The sequence below is a fragment of the Limulus polyphemus genome, unplaced genomic scaffold, assembly GCF_000517525.1.
Source record: "Limulus polyphemus unplaced genomic scaffold, Limulus_polyphemus-2.1.2 Scaffold438, whole genome shotgun sequence".
NCBI lineage: Eukaryota > Metazoa > Arthropoda > Merostomata > Xiphosura > Limulidae > Limulus > Limulus polyphemus.
In genome coordinates, this window is record NW_013666048.1 from 52,509 (window position 1) to 76,683 (window position 24,175).

General features: G+C 34.9%; 1 protein-coding gene across 1 annotated transcript in view; it reads right to left on the reverse strand.

Annotated features, from left to right (window-relative positions):
* LOC106458269 (peroxisome assembly factor 2-like) overlaps positions 1-23,360 on the reverse strand; it is a 68,283-nt gene extending 44,923 nt beyond the window's left edge. Inside the window, exons 1-4 of the mRNA XM_022384445.1 lie at positions 21,429-23,360; positions 9,396-9,553; positions 1,480-1,520; positions 733-778 (exon numbers count right to left, since the gene is read on the reverse strand). Of these exons, the coding sequence (XP_022240153.1) occupies positions 733-778; positions 1,480-1,520; positions 9,396-9,553; positions 21,429-22,793 (1,610 nt within the window). The 5' untranslated portion in view covers positions 22,794-23,360. The remainder of the gene's footprint in view (positions 1-732; positions 779-1,479; positions 1,521-9,395; positions 9,554-21,428) is intronic.
* Positions 23,361-24,175: the final 815 nt, after the last annotated feature.

The following is a 24,175-nucleotide window of genomic DNA, read 5'->3' on the forward strand; positions in this document are numbered from 1 at the left end:
TGTTTGTAATATAGATAATAAATTACAGACAAGACTATCAAACTTTGTAACAAACCATTGGTAAAACTTCTGTATCTAGATATATATATTATCGTGCCATGAATATATATATATATATATATATATCATATCAACTACTCTGATGAGATACACATCCCTAGTCTTGTGTTTAAGAAACTTAATAACAATTTTACTTAAAAAACAGGCATTTCAGTAGCAAAGACATTTTCCAAGTTAAAGAATTTTTTATATTTTTACAGTTATACTCAAGCACCTTTTTTGTACTCTTAACCATCTATCCATCATAATGGTAGAAAACAAAAGACCAGATTGACTGTTTAGTCACCTAGAAGTATAAATCACTAATAATTGCAATCACAATTAGTATCTGATACTAACTATGGAACAAATGATTTCACTGATATTAACTTTTTACATTTTGAGAATTAAAATGAATTCAAACAGATATTTAACTCTGAAGAACAATTTGCCTCCTTCACGAGAAAGGAAGAGGTGTTGAGAACAATGTATAGTTATGATACAAGTATTATACTACATTAAAGATATTCAGAACTTTAAGTCAGGTGACAGTGACAGAGCAAGTTCTGCATAACAAAAATGGGCAAACTGTGTTTCAGAAATAAGACTGCCTGCTTTCAACACAAGTTTTACTTCAAAAAGTGTCAATTTTTTTTAAATATTCTTGATTACAACAAACACAGTTAAACTTACTTGGTATAAAACGAATTTTCTAGTTCCTGATGAAAGGAAACATCCTCTGAAATTTGAAATGAAATGTACTTGAATGCATCATCTGGACTGTCTTGAAATAGCATATACTAAGCTGAGTATACTTAGTTATCATAAGTCTCAAAATTCTGTATTTTTCTTTTACACGTAGTCTAATGTATATATATCTAAGGTTCTTCCATAAAAGTTTGGGACAAGGTTATTACCATACACTTAATTTATTCTAATGTAATTGCCATCTTCAGAAGGAAAAAATGTTTTAATTTCTGTAATTTTTGATAGTCAGATCACTAACTAAGGTCTATAACTTGCAAACAAAATAACTAGTATGTTTTGTTTTTTCATACTTGGTATTTCCATTAAGTACTGAACACATCACATAAAGAGAATTTTTATAGCTTCACCTTAATCCCATCTGTCTTGACCTTTGTAAATATACAGGAGTTTAAAAAAAAAATTACATTACAAATTTTGATTTGACGAAAGTTCATTATGTATTTCATATTCATCTGACCACAATGACTGTATAGGTACAGTTGGTGTTTTAACAAATAAAAAAACAATAATAAATAATATGAAATTACCTTAAGTTAGGCTAATAAACTATTAGAAATAACTTTCAATATATATATATATATATATAGATATATAATAGAAATGACTACACATTATGCATAAAAGTTATCAGCTGCATTAACTTGAACACTATCAAGAACAGAACATTTTTACCTCTAGAATCTATGGCTAGGATGTCTCCTTTGACAACATATCTGAAAATAAATTTTAAGTTAAAAATTATTAGAAATTTTGTCAAAAATCTACATAAGAAGCTATTAAGATATTTGCATTAAATTAAATCATAACAAAGATAAATAGTAGGATTAACAGCATTCATTTAATATTGTAGGAAAATAGAAGAAAATTTGTAAGCCAGATAATTTGAAAAAACTGTCGTAAAGTGTTCTATCATTTGGCACGTTCTTTTGAATTATTTGGTAAAAGTAATTCTGAGACCAGTTCACTTAATGATAATGAATTAATTTATATCATCAATAATATTTACCACAGGCTAGTTTGCTTGTAGGCTTAGCCTCAAATGCTAAGTTTGAACAGAAATAACAAGACTAATGGTATCTAACTTATTTGTATAATTCTTTGGCTAGTTGATCCAGTAACTGAATAGATGCAATAACTCTCACAACTAATACTGAAATGAGTCACTCTCTGAATACTTCACTTAATCAATCAATCAATCGATTACTAACTACTGATACTGAACTTTCTAGATCTTAACATCATCATAATGATGAACTCCCTCTAGCAAACATCTAAACTAAAAAAATGGAGTATAATTTACAGCAACATATACCATCCTAGTTTAAATCACAGAATTAGAAACAGTAATGTATGACTATTCACAGTACGCACCCTCTAAGCAAAATATCAAAACAAAGAGGTCTATAATATAAAGTATATTTTGGCAGTGTTTAAGCTGGGAAGTAAAAAGTATTAGTTTTTTGGTTAACACTTTTTTTAAGTTAAACAAATAAACATAATTTTTAAAATAAGAAAAGACAAAGTATGATGCTGAAAGTTTGAAACAAGAAATTGATATCATTAACAAGTTCTTCCAAGCTGATGGTAATCCCAAGCAGTTCATTAAAAAGACATTGAAAACTAATTAAAGCCTTGTCACTGAACCCCTTAGAAGAACCTTTTACCATCACTTCCCTACATTTTTACCTAAACACAAATTCAGGAGAATTTGTAAAAAATTTAAAATCCAAACTTAGCAAAAGTATTTTAAAAATCTTTACAAGACTATACATTCTAATAATTCCAGGAAACAAAAAACGTTTAGAATGTCCCCCTTCAGATGCAATAAAATTGGCATTGGGGAAATGGGAGTAACTATCAGAGACCAAAAGAGTAAGATGATGCAAAATGGGAGCTGCTGTTTTCAAGCATGAATGCAGATGTTTATGTAAACATTTTGTTTCTCATCATACACTAAATTTTTTTTATACTCCTATTATCATAAAAAAAAACAAAAATGTTCAAGTGTCCATAACAATAATTACTATATTATTCACTTTTCAAATGCTTTTACTGTAAAAGTAATAACTAACGTTAAAAATTTTATTATTTAATTTATTAAAAATCTTATTAATTTTATGATCTCAATGAAGTCTAATTTTCAATACTTAGAATACTGAATAATTAGAATATGTTTTTGCCATTCACTCAAGTTTTTTCTTGACAATTCCTTTAGTTTGAATATATATCCACACACACACATTATATATGTTTCATTTATACATATAATATACAAGAAATTACATTACAGAAACTATTTTCACATAATCGTACAATAGACACTAGTGCATCAGAAAATAATGCATCACAGGAAGTTACTCAAGCCCGAACATTGGTACACATATATTCACTGCTTAACAGTTTCATATTCTTGTAACACAATATATTTCCTTAAATATTACATAAAAATTGTTGTTAATTGTAATGAGGTATATTATCTTACAAAACGTATTTATAGAATACATTTGATGTTCTATTAACAGTATATAACTTCAGTAAAAAAACAATTTGAATTTTCCTTTAAACAACAGGTAGCATAAACAATATTCAAGGGTTCTTAAACAGACACTAAAACCTAATGCTTTGTCAACAAATCCCTTAAAAAAACTTTTACCACCATCTCTCTACTTTTTATGCCTAACACACACTATTCGGGAGAATTTGTAACAGATTTAAAAACAGTCTGATTCAAATTTATCAAGTCTTTGAAATATTTTGACAAATTGTGGAAAATTGTGCTTTTGTACTTATTAACAATTACACAATATGTAACACAAATTACTGTCAAAAAGTACATCTTCTCACATAATAGCTTTCCTCAATTTGTGCTGCCCTCTATATGCTCAATTTTTGCTTCCCACAAGCCTTGAAGCTCCCACCAAAGATCACTTTACATACAAATGAACATGTGACAACCCTCCACCAATAGGAGTGCAACACACTCTCCCAGGGCAGCTGACTCCCTTTATACTGTACAGCATAATCATCACTTTGAGATTAGGCAAGAAAAGACACATCAGAAGTGGGAAGGAGGGGTGAGAAGTGGGAGGTAAGTATCAATCGGAAAGACATTACCTCTTCTCACATAATAGCTAGAATTTCACATTGAAATGGTGAAGGGACTGGTGCAAAAGTTACCTTGGTAAGCCCCCATAAGAAAGTGCTCAAAGAACCTATGGAGCATGATACCCTAAAACCATGAAAATATATAGTCACACCCATGAAAGACTGCAACTCATCTGTACCAAGATATACTCTTGTCTGCAGTAAAGATGCGTGCCACCATGTTGGGCAGAAAGGAAGCAAGTCCAACAAAGAAAATGGATGTGCCATTTGGTATAAAGTGGCTAAAGTGCATCAGACTGTACTCGGTGAGTCAACTCCAGCCCAAGACCAGGTAGCCTTGGATATGTGTCTTTTAGTTCCTAGTAGTAGGAGGATCCCAACAGTCTTGACCTTTGATGCAGAAGAGAAAAGCAACTTCTGTTCTGGTAACCTAGGCAGGGCACATGTATACAAGACCCAGTACACAACCAACACCATACCATCCAGGAACCCAACATCTATGCAACAGTAGGAAAGTTGGAATGCAAATATGGTGAGTCAACTCCAGTCTGAAACCAGGTGATATCTGGAATGTTCCATCTGGTCTGCAGCAGGAGGAGGGTTTCTACCAACCACACATGTGAGGGCTTATGTTGGTTGGTCCTGCACTGATCCAACACCAGACCACCCAGGAACTGACATCTGGTTGGTGGAAGGATGGGTGAAAGCCAGATGAAGGGGTGAGCTACATATGGCAGATTCATCCAGTGCAAAACCAGGCAGCATCAGGTATGTGTCTTCTGGTCCATTGTAGGGGGAGAGTACACACCTTTTACACCAATAGAACACCACTGCCTACTCTCTATTGATGAAAGTGGTCATACTCAAGAGGAAGCCTCCATGGTCCACCACCCTAGTGGCAAGGAACTGGTAAGTAGCAAGGACTCACATACTCCACTAGAAGAGGGTAGGAAGTCTCAGGAATGCAACACCTTAAGAATGTGCAATGGGTGAGCACACAAACCCTATTTTTAAAAGCAGGCCAGTCCCAGTTTATTCAATTTGAACTGGATAGATTGGCAGCAGTTCCATCACTGCTTTACCCCTATGACTATTGGTGCACTCTTTAAATTCCTTTCTGCACATGCCACAGTGTTACTGTTACATTCAAAATTTAATTAAGGCACTTTACTGTCAATGTAGTTTAATGAACTTATCATTATCAAGTACATTATAATTCAAAGTTTTATATTATTTAAGTTTTTATTCCTTTATTTCAAAAGAAACCTCTAAAACAATAATTAAAACTTCAGTTTTCTGGTGACATGTTTGTGGTTAAAAATATCTTAGTTTTCCTTTCTTTTATTTCAGTTGTGTTGTGCCTTAGTATAGGTTTTGACCAGACTGTCAAAGTATGCACATTTACTACTAACTAGGTTGAATTCCAAGAATGACATTGTAAAAGTTCTCCCCCACCACACCCACACATAATTAGAAAGGGCTGTTGCTTAGTGACAAATTAGATTTGAATGACATGCTTATAACCAAAAGAAAGAGCAGATTTCAAAATATATTTCCCCTACATTTTATATGATCTCATGCAATGTAAAAACATTGAATACAAAGGTGTACAGTTGCTATGTGCATTGTTGGAGATTATTATCCCTAGTACTATTTTTTCTCGTCTTATATATATTAGTTTGATAGACAGTTAAATTGCATTTAGGTTTTACTTGTGTATTTTAGTTAATTACATCTTATTTACATTTGAAAATTCATACTTGAAAGGTTTAATGATTTTTTAAATTTATTCTGTGCTTTTCCTTGTTCAACATGTGTTTCATAAATAAGCAAGTGCAAACAATTTTGCTGCAAACTAAACCATCTCTGCCAAAGATAGGAGGTTCTAAAGATTATGCAAATGAAATGTAAAAACTGTAAGATAATAAATGGTATTTTTATAGACAACATGAAAATCACCTTGCAGGTGAACTATTCAGTCTGAGTGCAAATGTTTTATTTTTTTGAAACTACATACTTTTAGGATACTGCTTGTCAAATTTCAAACAATTTCATCCACTAGTTTTATTTTTGGAATGAAATATATCAATAATGACATTAGGTCATACAAATTGTAGGAGCTTGTAGCCATAGGGCTACTAGCGATAGTCCATGAGTTGGTACAGTCTGGAACAGACCTTATTTATGAGGAAATATACTGCAAGAAACCCTCAAGCTGTCTTGTGGAACACCCCATTTCATCAGGGAGCCTAAAAGTGGGATCCAAATATGTAGAAATAGGCCACTGTAAAGGTAAGATATATAAAAAGAGATCTTATCCATTCAGAGCAGGAAATGAGCAGGAATGACGATGGGATGAAGTTGATAACCTGAAGAAGAAAAGGCTAAAGGATGAAAAAAAATAATCTGCTATGAAAGTAAATGGGGTAGTCCACATGCCAGCCTGCATGATCTCCTTCAGTAGATGATGGAGGTGAAGAGTCAGAGAGAAAGAATAAAGTGTCAGATTTGGTGAGATGAGATTTGAAAGAGGTGATGTAAATCTACACCCAATGAAGCATAGGTTAAATGGATGAGTTGCTATATCATTTGAGGGTAATGGGAGCAATATCTCGGGGAGATGAAGAATACCAAAGAATAAATAGACAGGAGCATGTACCATGAAAAGGTGGATCAAATAATGAAACACGTGGATGGGACAGAGAATACGATTTGGAACAGAATGAGAATAATAGTGAGAAATAGAAGATAAAACATACAAGAAGCACCAATAGCACACACATCATATCTCCTATGGCCATAGGCAAAATGTAAGAAATAGGACCTATGTGAAAGATGTTACGAGAAACAAAAGGCTAAAGATTCAAAGAGAGGAAGGGTAAGGGCATGGAGAACAGCATTCAGGTTCTAATTAGGAAGGACTGCAAGTCAAGGAAGGCAAACATGGCAAAAAAGATGAAAGAGCATAGAAAATACAGGAGAGAAGAATACATGACGATAATTAGAAAACCCAAAAGTATTAGGTAGAGTTGTCCAGTAACCAGTCATTGTCAAAAGGTATAAGCCTTGATCAAAGAGCCAATGAAAAATTTGCAAAGATGAGAAATAGAAGGAAGTCTATATGTGAGGAGAGCCTTGAATGTTTTCCAAGGAACTGGACAAAATCCACACAAGTTGGAGTGATGACACTGCTGGATGGGAGAGAGAAAGATGAGCGAGATTGAAGGAGTATGGAGTGACAAATGTATAAAAAGAGGAGGAAAGGACAGGAGAAGGTACAAGAAAGGAAACCACAGCTGATCCAGCCAGTACAGAGTTAACAGGAGGACTCAACATAGTGCCCTAAATGAAGGGAGAGGATGAGTAGGAGAGTAAGCTTGAAGAAAAAGGTTGGACCAGTCCTGACTGAATGCATCCCCAGCTAGAGCTTAGAGAAGATAAACAGGTGACCAAAAAGATGAAGTAGGATGTTGAGAAGAGTGGTAAAAACATCTAGAAGAAGAGTGTCCAGTTCAGAGCACAACCATTTGAACACAAGAGGATTGAGGGACCAATCCATAGGTAGTATCTTGGCAGTCCTCAAGAGACAACCCACAACAGGATTCAGGGCACTCAGTATAGAACTAGCAATGAGATGCACTTGTAAAGAATGGGCTCAAAAATGGAAGTTTATAGCGTGGAAACAGCGAGAGCGAGACAGAATGTCCCACTGGCAATTGTACATATCATCACTAAACGTCTATGAAACATCCTAAAAATGATCCAAAGCTTGATGTGCCACTCAAAGTTCTGAGAGATGGATATGAAGGGATGATATGTTGTGGTACCACTGACCCAAATGCATGTGAAAGTTGAGAAATACCCCCTCTTGTCAAAGAGGCATCTAGAAATGGGAGGAGACCCAGACAAAAGGAAGGAAGAGGAAAATCTGCCATGAAAGTAGTTTTATCAAGTCATCAGGTAAAGTTTTTGAGTAAGGAAGGAGAACAGTTCAGGACAAAGGATCCCAAACAAGGGACAGTGATCATTCAGAGTTCATTGTAGGCATTGCAAATGATCACAACCCAAGGGGATATGGAATTCCATGGAAGCTCAAGTCCTCAAAAGAGAGAGAGAACCTCCCACATATTGAGGGAAGAAGAGAATATGGCATGAGAAACTAATTGTTCCAGTCCTTCAAAACAAGAGAAGAAGGCTGGGCGCTGTGACGATGTTAATGAAAAAACACACAAATGAATAAAAAACAAAATGTTTGTGAAATGTGGCTCCTCCAAATTGACCACCCAACACAGACATGCCATCTCCTGAAGGAGAAGAGAATGGCTGTAAGAGGCTTGTTGGGATGGAGCCAAATAAGAAAATAACTATTTGATATGTCCACTTTGGTCATCCTAAGACCTGGGGCAAAAGACCACTATAGGGTGAGAATGTCCTCAAGGGAAAGCGAGAGAGGATGAGAAATTGGCTGAAACATGTAAAATGTAAGATCTAACACCTATCTACAGATCCCTTAGAAACCACAAAGAGATGGGATTAAGATCCTGGAAAAGGGTGAGAAACCCTTCCAATAGCAACTTTAGCCTTTAGAACTGATGTTGGCAAAAAACAAGATCCTATGGAGGAGGGAAAATAATAGGAGCAGGAGACCATGGTGGAGGAGAGGAAAACCAAACAGTTGGTTGCAACTGGAGAGCAAAGGTCCATAAACCAAATGAAACAGGCCCTACTGACACTGAGCCTATAGGGCAGTTACTACCAAGACTGACAGCACCAGTCTACAAGTGGTAAAAGGGCAGAAATGAGAAGTGGTGACAGAGAGAGAAAAGGAAGCAGGTGGACATGAGATTGAAAGAAGGAACATGAGACAAAAGGTGAATCAGTGAGGATAAGAAGTAACATTAGCATGCAGCCCCAACATATGACACCAGAGAAACAAGCACACCAGTAAATAACATAGGCAGATGAAAGGAGCCAGGGGAAAGCATACAAGATAAAAGGGAGGCAAAGCAATTTAGTAACAAGCACTTCATGCCCCAACCAACTCTAGCAACAGATCTATCAAATATGAAGTGAAAAGGCTGAGGAAGAGAAACATGCCACTGTAGAAAAGATAAATGAATGAACATCTGCCAAAAACCCCACAGGGAATGGTGCATTACCCCAGAAAAAAAAGTTGAAAGAAGAAAAATAATAGAAAAGAGTAGTGTGCAAGACAAAGGTAGGAAAACCTAAGTCTAAGAAAGAAGAACAAAATACATGCTATAATGCAACTATACCATGTGCAAACACGTGATGTTAGGTGGGAGCCTCAAGGCTAGTGGCAAGTGAAAATTGTGCATATAGAGAGCAGCATAAATCGAGGAAAGCTATTATGTGATGGGAGATAAGATATCACATTGGCAAAAATGAAAATTGTTAATCCCACTAGATATAATCTTAAAAAAATCAAGAATAAGCAGCAAATGAACAGTAACTAGGTCTACCTGTCAATTTCAAAATATTTACTCAGCAAAGGTAAGTCACTGAAAGAGGTATAGCTTGGAGACTGAACAAGAGACAAGTGCAGCTCATTTGCATACGGAGGCGAAATTTCCACTTTCTCAGAGTCATCTTCACGCAAGTCTTCTTGAGTAAGCATTCCCTGTATGTATTACAATGATTTAATACATAGAGAAATATACAATACCAAGTGAGAAGTAAATATAATTTTGACACACTGTAACATGACTTTTTTCTAAAAGGAAATGTAAATTTTGAATTCCTTGTGAAATTTGGTCAGAATGTTTACTCATTATTCTTTCATAGATTTAGAATATATTGATTCTAATGCTAAAGTTAAATATGGTTTACCATCACAGAAACAAAGGTTAAAATTAGATTTCAGGGTTGAAATGTTGTTCAATTGTTCCTTAAAAATCCAAATTCTCCAAATATATTTACCTTTAGCCATCTTAAAACAGAACCACTTCTGTAGAAAGTAACAAGAAAGCATGATTTTACACATACATTTGAAAAAGCAAAAGTGAGCCAGTGCATGTTGAATCAATAACTTCAGGAAACTTTCAAATTAGATCTCTTCCAACTGTGAAGATAATTGGCAGAGATGTTGGTGCCATAGATATATAATATTTAGTCATGTTTCATATCTCTAGGTGTAATGGTTTTTATGTGAGAAGTCACCAAATATTGGATCCAAAAATGGCTCCCAAATTTAAAAAATGACACAAAAGTACCAATAACATTATTTTTAACACGATAGTAAAATGTGAATACCACTGAAAAGATCACTTTGTGCTCTAGCCAAACATGCCATTTTTTCTAATATCTAGAATTTAAATTTAACATTTTCCTTACCTGATAAAGTATTTCCAATAGATACTCACTTCCATACACAGAATAGTTTGAATATGCACATTTGCCTGTGAGATTTGCATGCCACTAGACTTGAGCTAACTCCCACTTAAAAATCATGTTCAATGTTAACTGCAATGATAGCAATCCACCAACAGGATGGTGACAGGCCTATTGACATGGGGTCAACTTCCTAGAGGCCCAGGCAAATGAAACCTGGTTATGCTGGAAAGCACATTTTTACCCTTATACAGTGAGCTAAAACAGTTGCTGTTTTAATTTTGCCTTATTTATGAGTTTGTTGCTCTTATAATTTAGTATCTTCTTTTTAATAAGTTCTTTAAAATGTTAAAAAAAAAGAATGAGAAAGGGAGCCTGGTGAGGATGTTTGCCCAGGGAGACTGCATATTGTCTCAACCAGGGTACACTCTTTGTCCAGAAGAAAGAAAGAAAAAGTGCCACTAGGATGAGTGGAATTTTTGCATTCATACACAAGTGGTCAGCAAACCAAGAAGTATTGTCTCACCTTGACTCAATTGGGCAGACCAAGATGGAGTGATGAATCCATTTTGCTTCAGGAGGAGGGACCAACACAACCCAGAAACTACCACCACTGTCATACTTCCCACCATATTGTTTGTAAGCAATCAGTGATGAACTCTCCAAGGTTCACCATCTCAGTGGCTAGGAACTAGTAAGTGGCAAAGGTCTCCTGTGTTCCACTTGAAGAGAAGGAGGGGCTTTGCATTGGGGAGACCCAAAAAAGTGCCAAGATCCCCTTTTGACAGCTGCTGGAAAGGTCTTTTACTTGATACAATGCAATAAGAGACTGTGAACCCCTATTTTGAAAAGCCCCTAAGTGTAAGCCAATGAAGTGACCAGTTACTTCCTTGGAGCCAGCTTTTTCCAGGATAGTCCATAGAATGGTTGAGTTTGGATCAGGCAACTGAGTAAGTTTAATACCATGAGGATACCTCTAGTGGTTTGCAGAACACACCATCTTAACAGTGGGCAGTGGTAGAGCCAGGGCAGATGGGCTGAGTGCTTTCCATTACCCCTGGGCCAATGCAGATTTTGGGAAATAAGCATACTCTGAGAGGCAACACCAGCCACCTGAGAAGAGGATGATGGAAAAGTAAATGCATTTACCCTTCTCAAAGATGGTGTGTAGATTGTAGAATAACAACTAGAGGGGGTCGAGAAAGAAGGGTAACCATTGGATCAGACCCAACAGGATAGTCACTGACAAGACAATCAATGACTCTGATTTTGTGAAGTGGGAGGGTGGGAAGCAGGAATGAAAAGGGAAGACATGGACTGAACAGGCCTAGGAACGGTAAGCAAAGGACAAGGTTGAGAGAGATGAGAAGACCTTGGCCTAGGTCTTCAGAGAGTTAGGAATACCACTGAAGACTCCCAGGTGAAGAAAAGGAGGTTGGCAAATATCACAGAGATAAAAATGAGGCAGGTGAACATTAGTTAGGAAAGTATCCTGACTTAACAAGTCCCAACAGCAGAGGAACTAATAAGGGAGAAATAAAGCAGTAGTACAGGCTAAAGTGGTGAAAAGAAGAGAACTAACATCTCCAGAAAACCCTTTAGAACCATGGTGAAGTGCCTCAGACTAAGATGAATTGAGGAGAAGACTAAAGTAGGAGGGTGGTAAGAGAGAGATAAAGAAGTGAAAATTGGGCACTAGAAAGTGAAATAAAAGTTAAGGCGTCTGCCCCCCAAACAGGTAAAAAAGATTCCAAAGTCTGGGAATCGAGGAACAAAAATGAAGAATGGCTTTAAATCAGAACAAAAAAGTTAAGTGGGTGGGGAGAATGAGGCATATGATTACGGGTGTGCAGTTGTTCAAAAAAAAAAAGGAGTCCGCATAAACCCTAATATCAGGAGAATGGAAAACAAAGTAATCTTGAGTATGGGTTTTGTATAGTAAAGAGTAGGATAAATTGAAAGACATTGGAGAACGAAAAGGACATATCTGTGAAATCAGTTCAAGAAGAGATTAAAAGACTGGGGATTTTCCTGATAAAGCAGAATCTAAGGCAAACCCTGGAGTGGGAAACAGCCCATCAAAATCATCATCATCTTGGCCATGTTCAAACTGAGAAAAGGGAATGTCAGTCAAATGGATGGGAGTAGGAGGCCCTGCATGCATGAGGGAACCAACAACTCATAACAATGGCTGCCACATCCTCCACAGACAAAGAACCTCCAGTAGTCACAGGTCTCGTGTTAGTAGCATTGTCACCAGCATAGGATGAAGTAGAAGTTACCATCACTTGAGAATTCATAATGGGCAAGCAGAAATTGTTTTTTCCTTAAATTTAGTAAAGATAGAAACAGTTAAACTTAAAAGAAATTCAAGTTCCTTAAACTATCAACAATCTCATGTAATTAATTAGTAATTTTAAAACACATCCATTCAAAACAATGCTGAGGAAAAGTTTTTTGAGCACAAATGCTCAGGGGAAATTACTATGCAAGGAGGTTATGTTGCCCTCCTATTGGTGGAGGGGTATGTCACATGATTATGTCATGATTTTTAAGTAGCAGTTAGCTCAAGGCTAGTAGCATGCAAATCTCATAGGCAGATGTGCAAGGGATCAAGCTGTTCTGTGTGTGGAAGAGAGGTATTATCTCAGAACTTTGACATTTGACCTTACTTGACTGTCAGCCCCAAAAATCAAGGTTGGTTACTAAATTTGTATCACATCAGCCTGGAAAATTGATGGAATCAAGAGGTATTTACTCATTATATTGTATCATTGTAGATTCATGAGTAACACATTTTAAAATAACTAAAAATGAAAAACAAAGATATAGAGAGAGGGTGCAATCAGTTCTGAAAACAAAATATATAGCCCATCTCTAATGCTTACTAACAGTTCAGTTTTCTTTAACATGTGATGACTTACCACTGCGTCACTGGGAGTAGAACTAGATGAAATGATAGAACAGCTGAAGGAAACATATTATGGGTTCACTATGAGAATTGAAAAGATTCAACTGTTAATAATTGTGGACAAGAGGTAGAGCATCCAGAAATTCAATGCTGAATTCAACACAACATCTCATATGGCATGGACAGCAAAACAATAAGTGGAGGAGAAAGGCATCCTTGCCACACCAAACCTTCAACCATGGAAACCTTTCAGCAAGAATACAGTAAAAGTAGTGAAAGATTTCTATGCAAATGATCTAGTCAGGAAGGAAACATTTGCATCAAAGGATAATTTGTGATAAGTTTATTGCTAGAGAGTTGCCTCAGGATGGTTTATCCTGCAATTCTACATACAGGGCACTGCTAGTTACAAATATAAGAAAAAGTATGATTAGAAGATGGAGCAATAGACATCCACAATTACCTAACAAAAACACATTTTGCTGGTATTTGTGCTGACTCATGAGGCAAGTAGAAAGTCATACTTTCTGCTTGTAAAATATGCAATTAAGCATACTGAACATTTCTTTCAGGATGAACAATCAACATTCAACTCTAATGTAGGCAGGATGTTTATATAAAATGAGATGCATAGATGAGCAGATGATGGAGAAATTGTATTTGATATCTGGATGAACTCATTAGTAATGAAATGAATGGATACCAAAAGAAAACCAGAACTGGTGAAGTTAGGATGTTGATGCTATAAATGCTCATGATGAATAAACAGGCAATGTTCACCAATGTCCTCAGCAGTGAACAGTTATTATAACATAACATTAAAGGACAATAATAAATCTTCTGGTCCATCTATGCTATCCTATCTACTAAATTAAACACTAAAAGACTCAAAGTCAGCATTTACCATTCAAATATCTATCAAGCTTTCTCTTAAGCTCCCTTAAATTGACTGTATCTACCACATCTGAAGGCAACTCATTCCAAAGGCCAACCATCCTGTTAAGGAAATAAAGCTGTTTCAGCAGAAGATGACTCTTACCTTGCCAAAACTTATATTTGTGTCCTCTAGGCTTACCATTCTCACCATAAAACACACGCAAAAAAGATAATGCATCAACACTATCAATTCCCTTAACTGTCTTAAACACCTTAATCAGATCCGTTCTAACTCTTTTTTTTTTCATCAAAAGAAAACAAATTAAGAGATCTTAACATATCCTTATCGGACAACCTTTCCATCCCAGATATCATCCTAGTAGCTCTCCTATGAATCCTTCCAAAAATGCAAAGTCCTTTCTAAGGTAAGATGCTTAAGACTGAACACAGTACTTCAAATGTGAGTACAGCTATCCTGAACAATTTCTTGCATCGTGATAAGCACATGCTAAAATTCTGAAACTTTTGCAATTTCCCAAATTCATCCTACAACAGTTTGCTTCAATTTGCTGTCAAACAGCATTTGTTCAGCTACAAGTCCACTCTTTCAGTATGGAACAAGGAATGGGAAGGTATTCAATCTTTTCATAACTAATATATTCTTATAGTATATTAGAAACACAATATTATCAGTAAAGTTGCGTAAAATGCATGTAAGTCTAAATCTTGATGAACTAATTTCAATGTTAAACAGTTATTGAGTTACAGGTAAAGAATCTAGAACCAACTTTAAGAAGCATATTATAATTTGCTCATGTATTGTTAATTTCAGTTGCAAATAAATGTTTGTGGAGTTTGTGATATTCAAACTCTCTGCCTGAGTCCTTGATATTGAACTACATTTCTTGGTTTGGTGATCAGTGCACTCATGACTGCATATCCAGGTATTTAGACAAATACTATTGTAGTATATATTGTCTTTCTCACTGGATGTACCTCCTACAGCAGTCATGACTAGAAAGAGAAATTTTGTGTCATTGAACTCTGACAGGAAAAATAAAGTACAGGAGAGATGATACTACTTGTCTGAGGCCTGCACCATGTTTGAACAAGAACATTCAAATGAAAAGATGAATTGCAGCAACTTTGTGCAAACAATGTTGTGTTAGCAGGTGCAAGTGGAATACACAATATATGTGTTTGTGTGATCCACCAGAACACCAAAGTCATGATGGAAAAGTCAAGAACAAAGAAGATTCTTGATTTCAAAGTTCCCATTCAGAAATATGAAGGAAAACTCGCCTATAAACATCTCCTAACCCTGGTAACATGCAATCCATTGCAGGCAGATTTCTTTTTGAATAAATGAATACCCCAAATGTGAAAGTACCAACTTTTGATCTAATTGTGCCTATTGTGCAATAAATGTGAATGAAGAGAATGAAATGATAAATGAAAGTGAAGTAACCTCCCCTTTTGCTCTAAGATAATGCTTTTGAAAGATGCACTAAATGAAATTTTTGATGGCCTCTTAATGAACATGGTGAACAACAAAGCATGGGACCTACGGAAAGAATATCTATTGAGAAAACCAATCACAAGAGTATTTTGTTGATGCTCTCATTGGCAGCACTGCTGCTCTCATGAAACATATTTTATCACTAAACAGCAAGTGAAGTTCCTGAAATGGAAGACAGTTTGAAAGAAGAACAAGTAATTGTGATTGGAGATTTCTCTGAAAATTATACATTCTCTTATGTAAAACACAGCTTAGAGATTTCACTGGACAAACAGCTAGACCACATTGCATCCTTTTGTTTGTTATTATCATTGTCCAGATACTCTAGAAATCAAAAGTTTAAGTTTTGTTTCCATTTGAAATTGTCTGCCCCATGATTCTGTTGCTTTCCATTTATTTGGGAAGAGACTCTTTGCATATCTGAAAACAAAGGTTGAGATGAAATATCTCTTCTTGGATGGTGGTTCTTCACAGTACAAGAACCAAACAAATTTCATTAACCTAGAACGTCGCCAGTGAGAATTGGAATGGCAGCATGAAATGAGCCATGGGAAAGAGCCTTGTGATGGCACTATGGAAGCATCAAATGGCCCACAAAAAAAGCAACCCTTGAAAGACTGAATTATTAGTTCTCACCCAAGAGCCCTTTTTGAATGGGCTAGAGAAACTCTTCCCAACATTAATTTTGAATACATCACAACAACTGAAGTCAACACTGAGGAAAAACTCTTGTCATTCAGGGCTTGATACTAACCTTTCTAGCCCACTGTTGCATCTAGGTGAGTTTGACAATACAATCATGAATTTTGGGGGGACAAAAATAATCAATGGACTTGAAATGAAAAGTTAAATCTTAACTTATACAAGTCTTAATGACAAACTCTAGTTGTGCTCTCTCCATAAAAGTTTAGTAACATGTAAACATTTGTTATAAAAATACCAACTACTTTCTATCGTCTTATAGTATTATATTTCTTTGGAATTCATTCTTTATTCTGACTATGTAAAGATTTCACATAAACATGTTCAAGAAAATCATTAAGTTGATCTAGTTTCAAGTTACTTTTTGTTCCTTTGTTTGGTAAGTACTACCTATTACCATTCAAGGATATCATTGCTTAATATGAAGTTGTGTAAGAATGTCTACAGCAGTGTCTTTCAATTAATGTTCAGGTGATATCTACAAATTGTAATGAGACTGACCAATCACAAAAGTAGGGCAAATACTAGGTTTCTTTTAAATAATGAAACCTTGGATTTGGGAGTCTGGTTTGGAACACCACTAAAGCTAGTCTAGTAGAACTTGGTTGTCAGTAGTCAGTCCAATTATCCAGTGAAAGTGACATTTGGATGAAGTAAACACCAAATGTACACAGTGTTTGTGTTTAGTGTATAATATTGTTCATTTTGTGTGTCGGGAACTACTTTTCAGTAGTATATATAGTAATGTAAATTTTTTGGGTGTGTCGGGCTAAAAATTTTCCTACAGTAGGTGTCTGTGACTTGTTCGCGATAAATTCGACAATAAACGAACAGCATGCCCTCCATTTGTTTTTAAAATAACATATATATATTTGAAACAAGTTAAACATAAGTACAAACTTGTTTACATTATGGCAATCATAGTTGTATCTTAAACACTATACAGTTCTCTTCTTGTCAAAAGTCCACTTAGGCCAATTCAATTGCTTTAGAATTCAGTTGACAAGCCAAACTATTTTTCTCTATTTTTATTGCAATAGTATCCATGTAATTCACTTACACTGTCATGTAAGTTACTGCAGTTGTATCCTGAACTTCCAATAACTGTCTGCTCTTTGTACTTCCAATAATCATCTGCCTTTTATCAACGTCCACACAGGTGGGTTCAATTAGCTTAGAACACACTTTGACAAGACAAATTATTCTCCTTAACTCTTTCAAATTGTTAATCTCACTCTAACATATCAACCGTTAAGCCATTCACTCCCAGCTTGATTAACTTTGAATTTTTAACTTTTCTCTGATGGAACTTCTCTTTCACATTACTTTAATTTTACTCCATTTCTGCTTGTCTGGTCGCAGCTATTATATGTCTATCACTTAGGCCTTCTAGAAATTTCCATAGCCCCAACATCAGTGAATTACAAACACAAAATAAACAAATTAATAATACTACCTACACTATGCAGTCTTTTATATCTGACAGTCACGTTTTGTCCAGTCTCATTATTTCCTTTAACATTTACTCAGATAATTAGTATTAGTACTGCTCTGTAACTGATATTGAGTGAATCTCCTGCTATTTATCAGACCTATCTGATAAATCAAATAAATATTCAATTCAACTAAAAATACCACAAAATCAAAACTGTTCATAATTTTAACTTATTTACAAAGTAATATACATGGCTGCCAGTCACTTAAAAGATTTTAAATGATTTACTATATACACAGTAATAATGGTGAATTAATCTAATAGCTTCTGGAAGGCAAGTTGCATGAAAGTTTTGTCTTTATTTGCTCTCCAGAGCTTTTAGGCATGAAGAAAGTCATAGCCTTTAACACTGAATCCATTCAAGTAGATGTTCATCAAAAATGTATCATATTTCATAGTTTTAGTATCATTTTAAACACTAAACCCTCATTTACATGTTGCAGTTTGAAGTGGAAAGGTTAAAACAAACTGCACAAGCTTCAACAATCTTTTGGAGAGAAGACTGTGATAAGCAACAAGTATTTTACATGGAATATACAAACTTCCCTTTGGGTTTTTTCCTTGACTATCTTCCATTCATTCATTGCTGATCCATTGTCAATAATGAGCTGGGACTGAGTATCACCAACTGATTCAACTGTGTCATGGTAGTCTGGAATCATTTGCATCTTCTCATTATCGTAATTGATCAAGTCAGCTTCAGAAAATAATGCCATTTCTCTCATTGCTATGTGAGGAATTTTGTTTAAAGATTAGCTTTCAATTTCTAACCAAATTCTTTACAAGCATTCTCAAGCTGAGACTTCTGTTCTTGATTTGCTGCTTTTTCAACATCTTTGAACATTTAGTTTCTGTCAACTATGATAATAATATTTCGAAGGTCTGAAGACATCCCCGATTCAGATAAAAAATCAAATTTAAACATCATAAGTTTAATACTTGGCCCTATAAATTACCTAGATCAAAATCTTCTCTTTGAAATTTCATGTTGAGAGCTGTTATCACTTACTGTGAAATCCATATGGAAATGTATCATGTCCATAAACATGTGCTGATTTATTCCCTCCTGCAAGCATTTGGTCTTGGCATCATTAGCAAAAGTAGCCACTGAAATTAAATGTCTGTACAAGAGCTTTCCAGTACACATATACAGACATCAAAGCATAAAAAACACACCATCAAACAACATGAACCTTTAGCTAAGGAGTATCTAAAATATCTTGTACTTGTCAAAGTTAGTCAGTTCTCAGAAGTAATAGTACAAAGAAGCTAAGGTTTCTCTGTATTTTTACTTTACAGGAGCCTTTTCAACAGTCTGCTGAGAACAAAGAAGCTGTTTGTGAGCTGTACAATAAAACTGAACAACAAATGGGTTTTCCCATTTAAGCTGTGCTCCAACACCATTTTGCTTTTACATCATCACAGAGGCACCATCAGCACCAAAAGACATCACTTTTGAAATATCTATTACATTAGAATTAAATCACTCCTTCAGTTTTTGGTTGATACCATTTGCATTTTTATTTTAGATGTCAAAATGACCTAAGGAATAACTGAGTCAAGAGAGTTTATTTCAGTTATTACAAACAAGTGACAGAAATATCTGTTGTCTTATTGCAAGACAAAAGAAAGAAAATTGTTTTCTGAGCATTTTTTGACAACTTCATTATCAATTGATTCACCTAAGGCAGATGGTATGTGGCATGAGAAGTAACACTGAGGGCTTTCAAATCACAATCAATAAGTTCCATAAGATGTAACTAATACTCAAAGTAGTACTTCCTCCTTCACTAGGTAGTACACAAAATGTATAGCTTTTGTAAGTTTCTTCATTGTCACTAGGTACACAACTGATGGCAGTAATGAAATGCATAATTCATTTTCAGTGCATGCTATGCACATTTATGTCCAGTTGAAGTTTTGTGACATGTCAAAGTTGCCATGTTCATGATAAAACAACTCTGTTTTGTGACAAAAGGATTAGACAGTTGTAATTCAGAGTAAGCACCCCTACATTACATATTTTCCATCCATGTAAATTTTTTCTTAAATTGTTTTTGTCAGGATGTTTTCTTAGCTGGTGTTTAGTTTCACACAATATTTTTGTCCTTACTGTTTGTCACTCAAACTAAAATACTGTGATTATGTTATGTTTACCACGAAGAAAGTTGGTAACCATTTTGTTTGGATGGTCTTGCCATGCTTGATCATGGGTGTAAACATGTGCTCTAAATACAGACTGGCAAACATAATAATGCATTTTTTACCATGCTTTGAGTAAGTTTATAATGTAACTAGACTTGAAAATTTTAATCAGGATGCTTAAAGGTGCACTTTTCAAAACCTAAATTGTATCTCCTTAAGGCTTAGCAATGTAAATATAACATTATGTTGCCATTTTTATGGAGATTGCAAAATAGCAAGTCGAGGTTCAAAATTGCAGGGCACATCTATGTGGTATACCCAGATGAATTTTTTGGGGTTAAAAAGAAATTACTGCAGATATCCAGCAATTCTGTACTCTGAATACAAGACTAATGTCACTGATAAATGTTACTTCAAAAGATGCTCACAAAAGTGTGGCAAAAAATAAGGTTAATGAAGTATGTGCTCTTGTAGACATAAATAATTAGCTGACATGAATTTACAGGAAGCACTATGTTTTTGACTTCAATTTATAAATAGTGCACAGTCTACAAAGATATTTACACTATAGCGTGCAGTCTTACACAAATACTATCATCATCACAGTTTTAATGATTCACTAAAACATAATTTCATGCTAAATAATGTAAAGCTATTCATGTTTTTGTTCAGCAAATAATAATGTAATGAGTTGTGTGTTCCAAATGAGTACTTTAAATTTAGGTTATAATTGTGCTAGTTTTGATTGTTGGAATATATTTCATTCCGATTAGATTTGCCCCAAAAACGTCATGTAATGGTATTTTGTACTTTATTAGTTTAAAAGCAATATCTATAATAAATGACATCAACTGCAAATAAACTAAAGTTAAAACAGTGGTCATTGGCTAAACACTAGAGCTCACTGGCTTTTTGCCAGTTAGTCATTGCTTATTTTTTCATAATTTTGTAGCCGTGGCATAGCGGCTCATAGAATGGCTCCAAGTTTGTTTGTTTTGTTCAAGTACAAACTTTTACCGCATAGCTCCATCATCTCTTGACTGATTTCAGATATAGTTACAGCCACTGCTGTTGAGGATTCCCCTCTTGTTAGTAATAAATTTGCAACACGTGCAAGTTTTATTTTACATTTCCCACAAGCATGATTGAATCTTGTGCCTCTTACAAGCCAGATAGTGCTCTATGAACTGAATTCAAGGATTAATCCTGTAGCTGTTGCTAACAAGACACTTTTCAATGAATCAAATTGTCACACACAGTGATTTAAACCTGAATTTGGGTAAGATATACTTCATAATTTTAAATTGTTTATAAACAAAAAATTAAATTTTAAAATGTTTTTTTTAATCTATATTTTTTAATAAATTATTTTTATGTGAAAACTTAAACAACATGGTGATAATGAAGACTTGAAAAGAGAAACTGGTTCAAATGCTGCATTTTCTTTAAGTTACATGAAAAAACAATCACCAGAACCATACTTTAACTGTTCATTTGGTAACACAGAAGAGCCTTACCTCAAAATTCAGCCTTGCTGCTGATTCAAGGAAAGATGAAGGGTGTTTATTCAAGTTGAACCACAAATTTGGAGAGATAAAAGCCACATTGTTCCTTATATCAAATTTTGGAAAGTCTGTGCTTTCTTCATCAGTATTTATGGAGAACACTCTCACCAGTCTTATTTTCTCTGCTGGAGTTCTTATTTCTGATTCAACGTCAATTGGAATGTTACTTGCCTTTTCAGTAGTTCTTGAATAATTTGTACAATCTTCTTTCAGTGCTGTATCTTCTATTAACCAACTTTTTCTCTTTGCCTGTTTATCTTTATAAATACACATGCTTATTTTAACCCAGCTTCCATTTACAATTTTAAGTTCCTTAAGAGAGACATCAGACACTATAATTACATTCATAGGATCAATGAAAGAAAGTTCCTTTTTTGTTAGAAGATACATCTTGGGAAGCTGGGGTAACATCTTCACACGAAATATTCTTTTGTTAGAATGACGGAGTAAGTTTTTGTGAACTGCTACTGAGAAAGGATTAACAGATCCCAGAAGTAATCCATAAGGCAATAAACTGTTACAGTAATTGAAGACATGAAGCATTGTATTAAAACTGTTGGCAGGTTCTTGGAGTTTTTTTACAATTCTACAGTCATCTGGCTTAAATTTAGTTACCACAACTGTTGTATTTATGGTCAGAATACCTTGGGCCACTGGTTGACACTCAACAGCAATTAGGTCAAGTAGTTTAGAAATACTATGTTGGCCTTCAATACCAAATGACTTTGGTGATGCTAACAAAACATCACCAGAACGACAAAGCACTTTTTTAGGGTTACATACTGAAAGTGACAGTTTATCACACCAATCGTCTTGTGTTGCCCAATTATAACACTCATCAGTTTTTGCTAAAAACACTACTTTCTCAAGAGGAAGACAGTATACAGGCTTAAAATAAAACTTTTGTGACAGATTCAAACCATAATGCTTCACAAAAAGATCTGTCACATACAACTTCACAACTGGATTACCTTCAGAAAATAGACAAGTACTGGCAACATCCCCATCATAGTTGTTTGGAACATCTTCTGTTGTTTCTTTAATAATAAAAACATTAACGAACTGAGTTAGCTTATTGAACATTCTAATTTCATTGTTGCAGTACCCTGTTTCTAAAATTCTGCTATGTATCAATGTTCCAACAAATGTTTCCCACTCAAGATCAAAATGTTGTGTTCCAGACTCAAAGTCAAACCCAGGTCTCAGTTTCAAAATATCAGATAAGTTAATACCAACAAAAAGTGGATGTTGTGGTAACCAAAACTTCTTGGTACTCACTTCATGAAAAATTACTTTTAACGGCTGAATGTTTGCCATATCTAACCTTTCATATGCGTATTGAACGTATTAGACTCCCTGATCAATAGGTCTAACACTGCCACTGTGTTACTACTGCTAGTACATTCGTCAGGTATTTTAACTTACTCAGTTTAGACATTTAACCACAATATTTATTATCATGCAAAAGTAAATTAGAACTGAACGCATAACTTCTCATAATAATTTCACTTAGGCCAAATTCAACAAGTTAAGTTCCGTTAAGCCTGTACTACCATATAACATTTAGTCCAAATCTTAACTCTTTCAGTTTAAATATTGTGCGCATGCGTTGTATCTTAATGAGACTAAAGTAAATGTTCAGCTTCCAGGCCTACATTCAACAACTATAACCCGAAGCTTTATGTGGGTCTAACGAAAAATGCAAGTCGATGATTAATTCATTTTTGTTCTATGGACTTTTAAAATTAAGAAGAGCAGAGTAGAATAAGCATTTGTGGTGCCAAGTAAAATTGCTTTTGGCAATTCACGAATTTAACAAATACACTGTTGGGCTACCATCGAACAATAATTTGTACAATTCAAGATACCAGGCAAAAAGAAAAATGGCTCGTTACAAAACCTACTTTAAATTGTGTAGCAAGGCTTATAGTTATATCGATATTCTCATATTCACTTTCTCGTTCTACCAGTTAATGGGTTATGATTAATTATCATTTGTATTATTTTCCTTCTGTTCATTCAAAAAATGCTGAATATGAAAAGCAAAGAAAGTGCAATTAAACAAGAGTTTGGAAGGATGGATAAATATACTATAACGTTAATCTATTTAAATAAAGCCATCTCACCATCACTTTAACGATAATTCTATAAGAGTAAGTCTAAAGGGCTCGGTATGACCAGGTGGTTAGGGCACTCGACTCGCAATCTGCGGGTCGCGGGTTCGAATCCCCGTCGATCGTTATAATTTTACTGTCAATCCCACTATTCGTTAGTAAAATAGTAGCCCAAGAGTTGGCGGTAGGTGGTGATAACTAGTTGCCTTCCCTCTTGTCTTACACTGCTAAATTAGGGACGGCTATCGCAGATATCCCTCGTGTATCTTTGAACGAAATTTAAACCAATTCTAACCTAATATATTTCCTCGTGTTTAAAAGATTTATTCGCTGTTCTCTTTTTGAAGCAAGAATTTCATCAGCTAGAAATGTAAATTAATAGATCAAACTATATTTTTTAGAATTATGAACTATTAACCTTCTAAAATAGTTTAATATTTTACGATATATCATCTGACCTGAATAGCACTTGGGCCTGGCATAATAAACAAATTAAGTCTAAAGATTTTAGGAATATATACATGTTACGTCTCCGTTCGTTAGTTAATTTTCCGTAAATTCGTTCCGACGAAACTTTAGCGACAC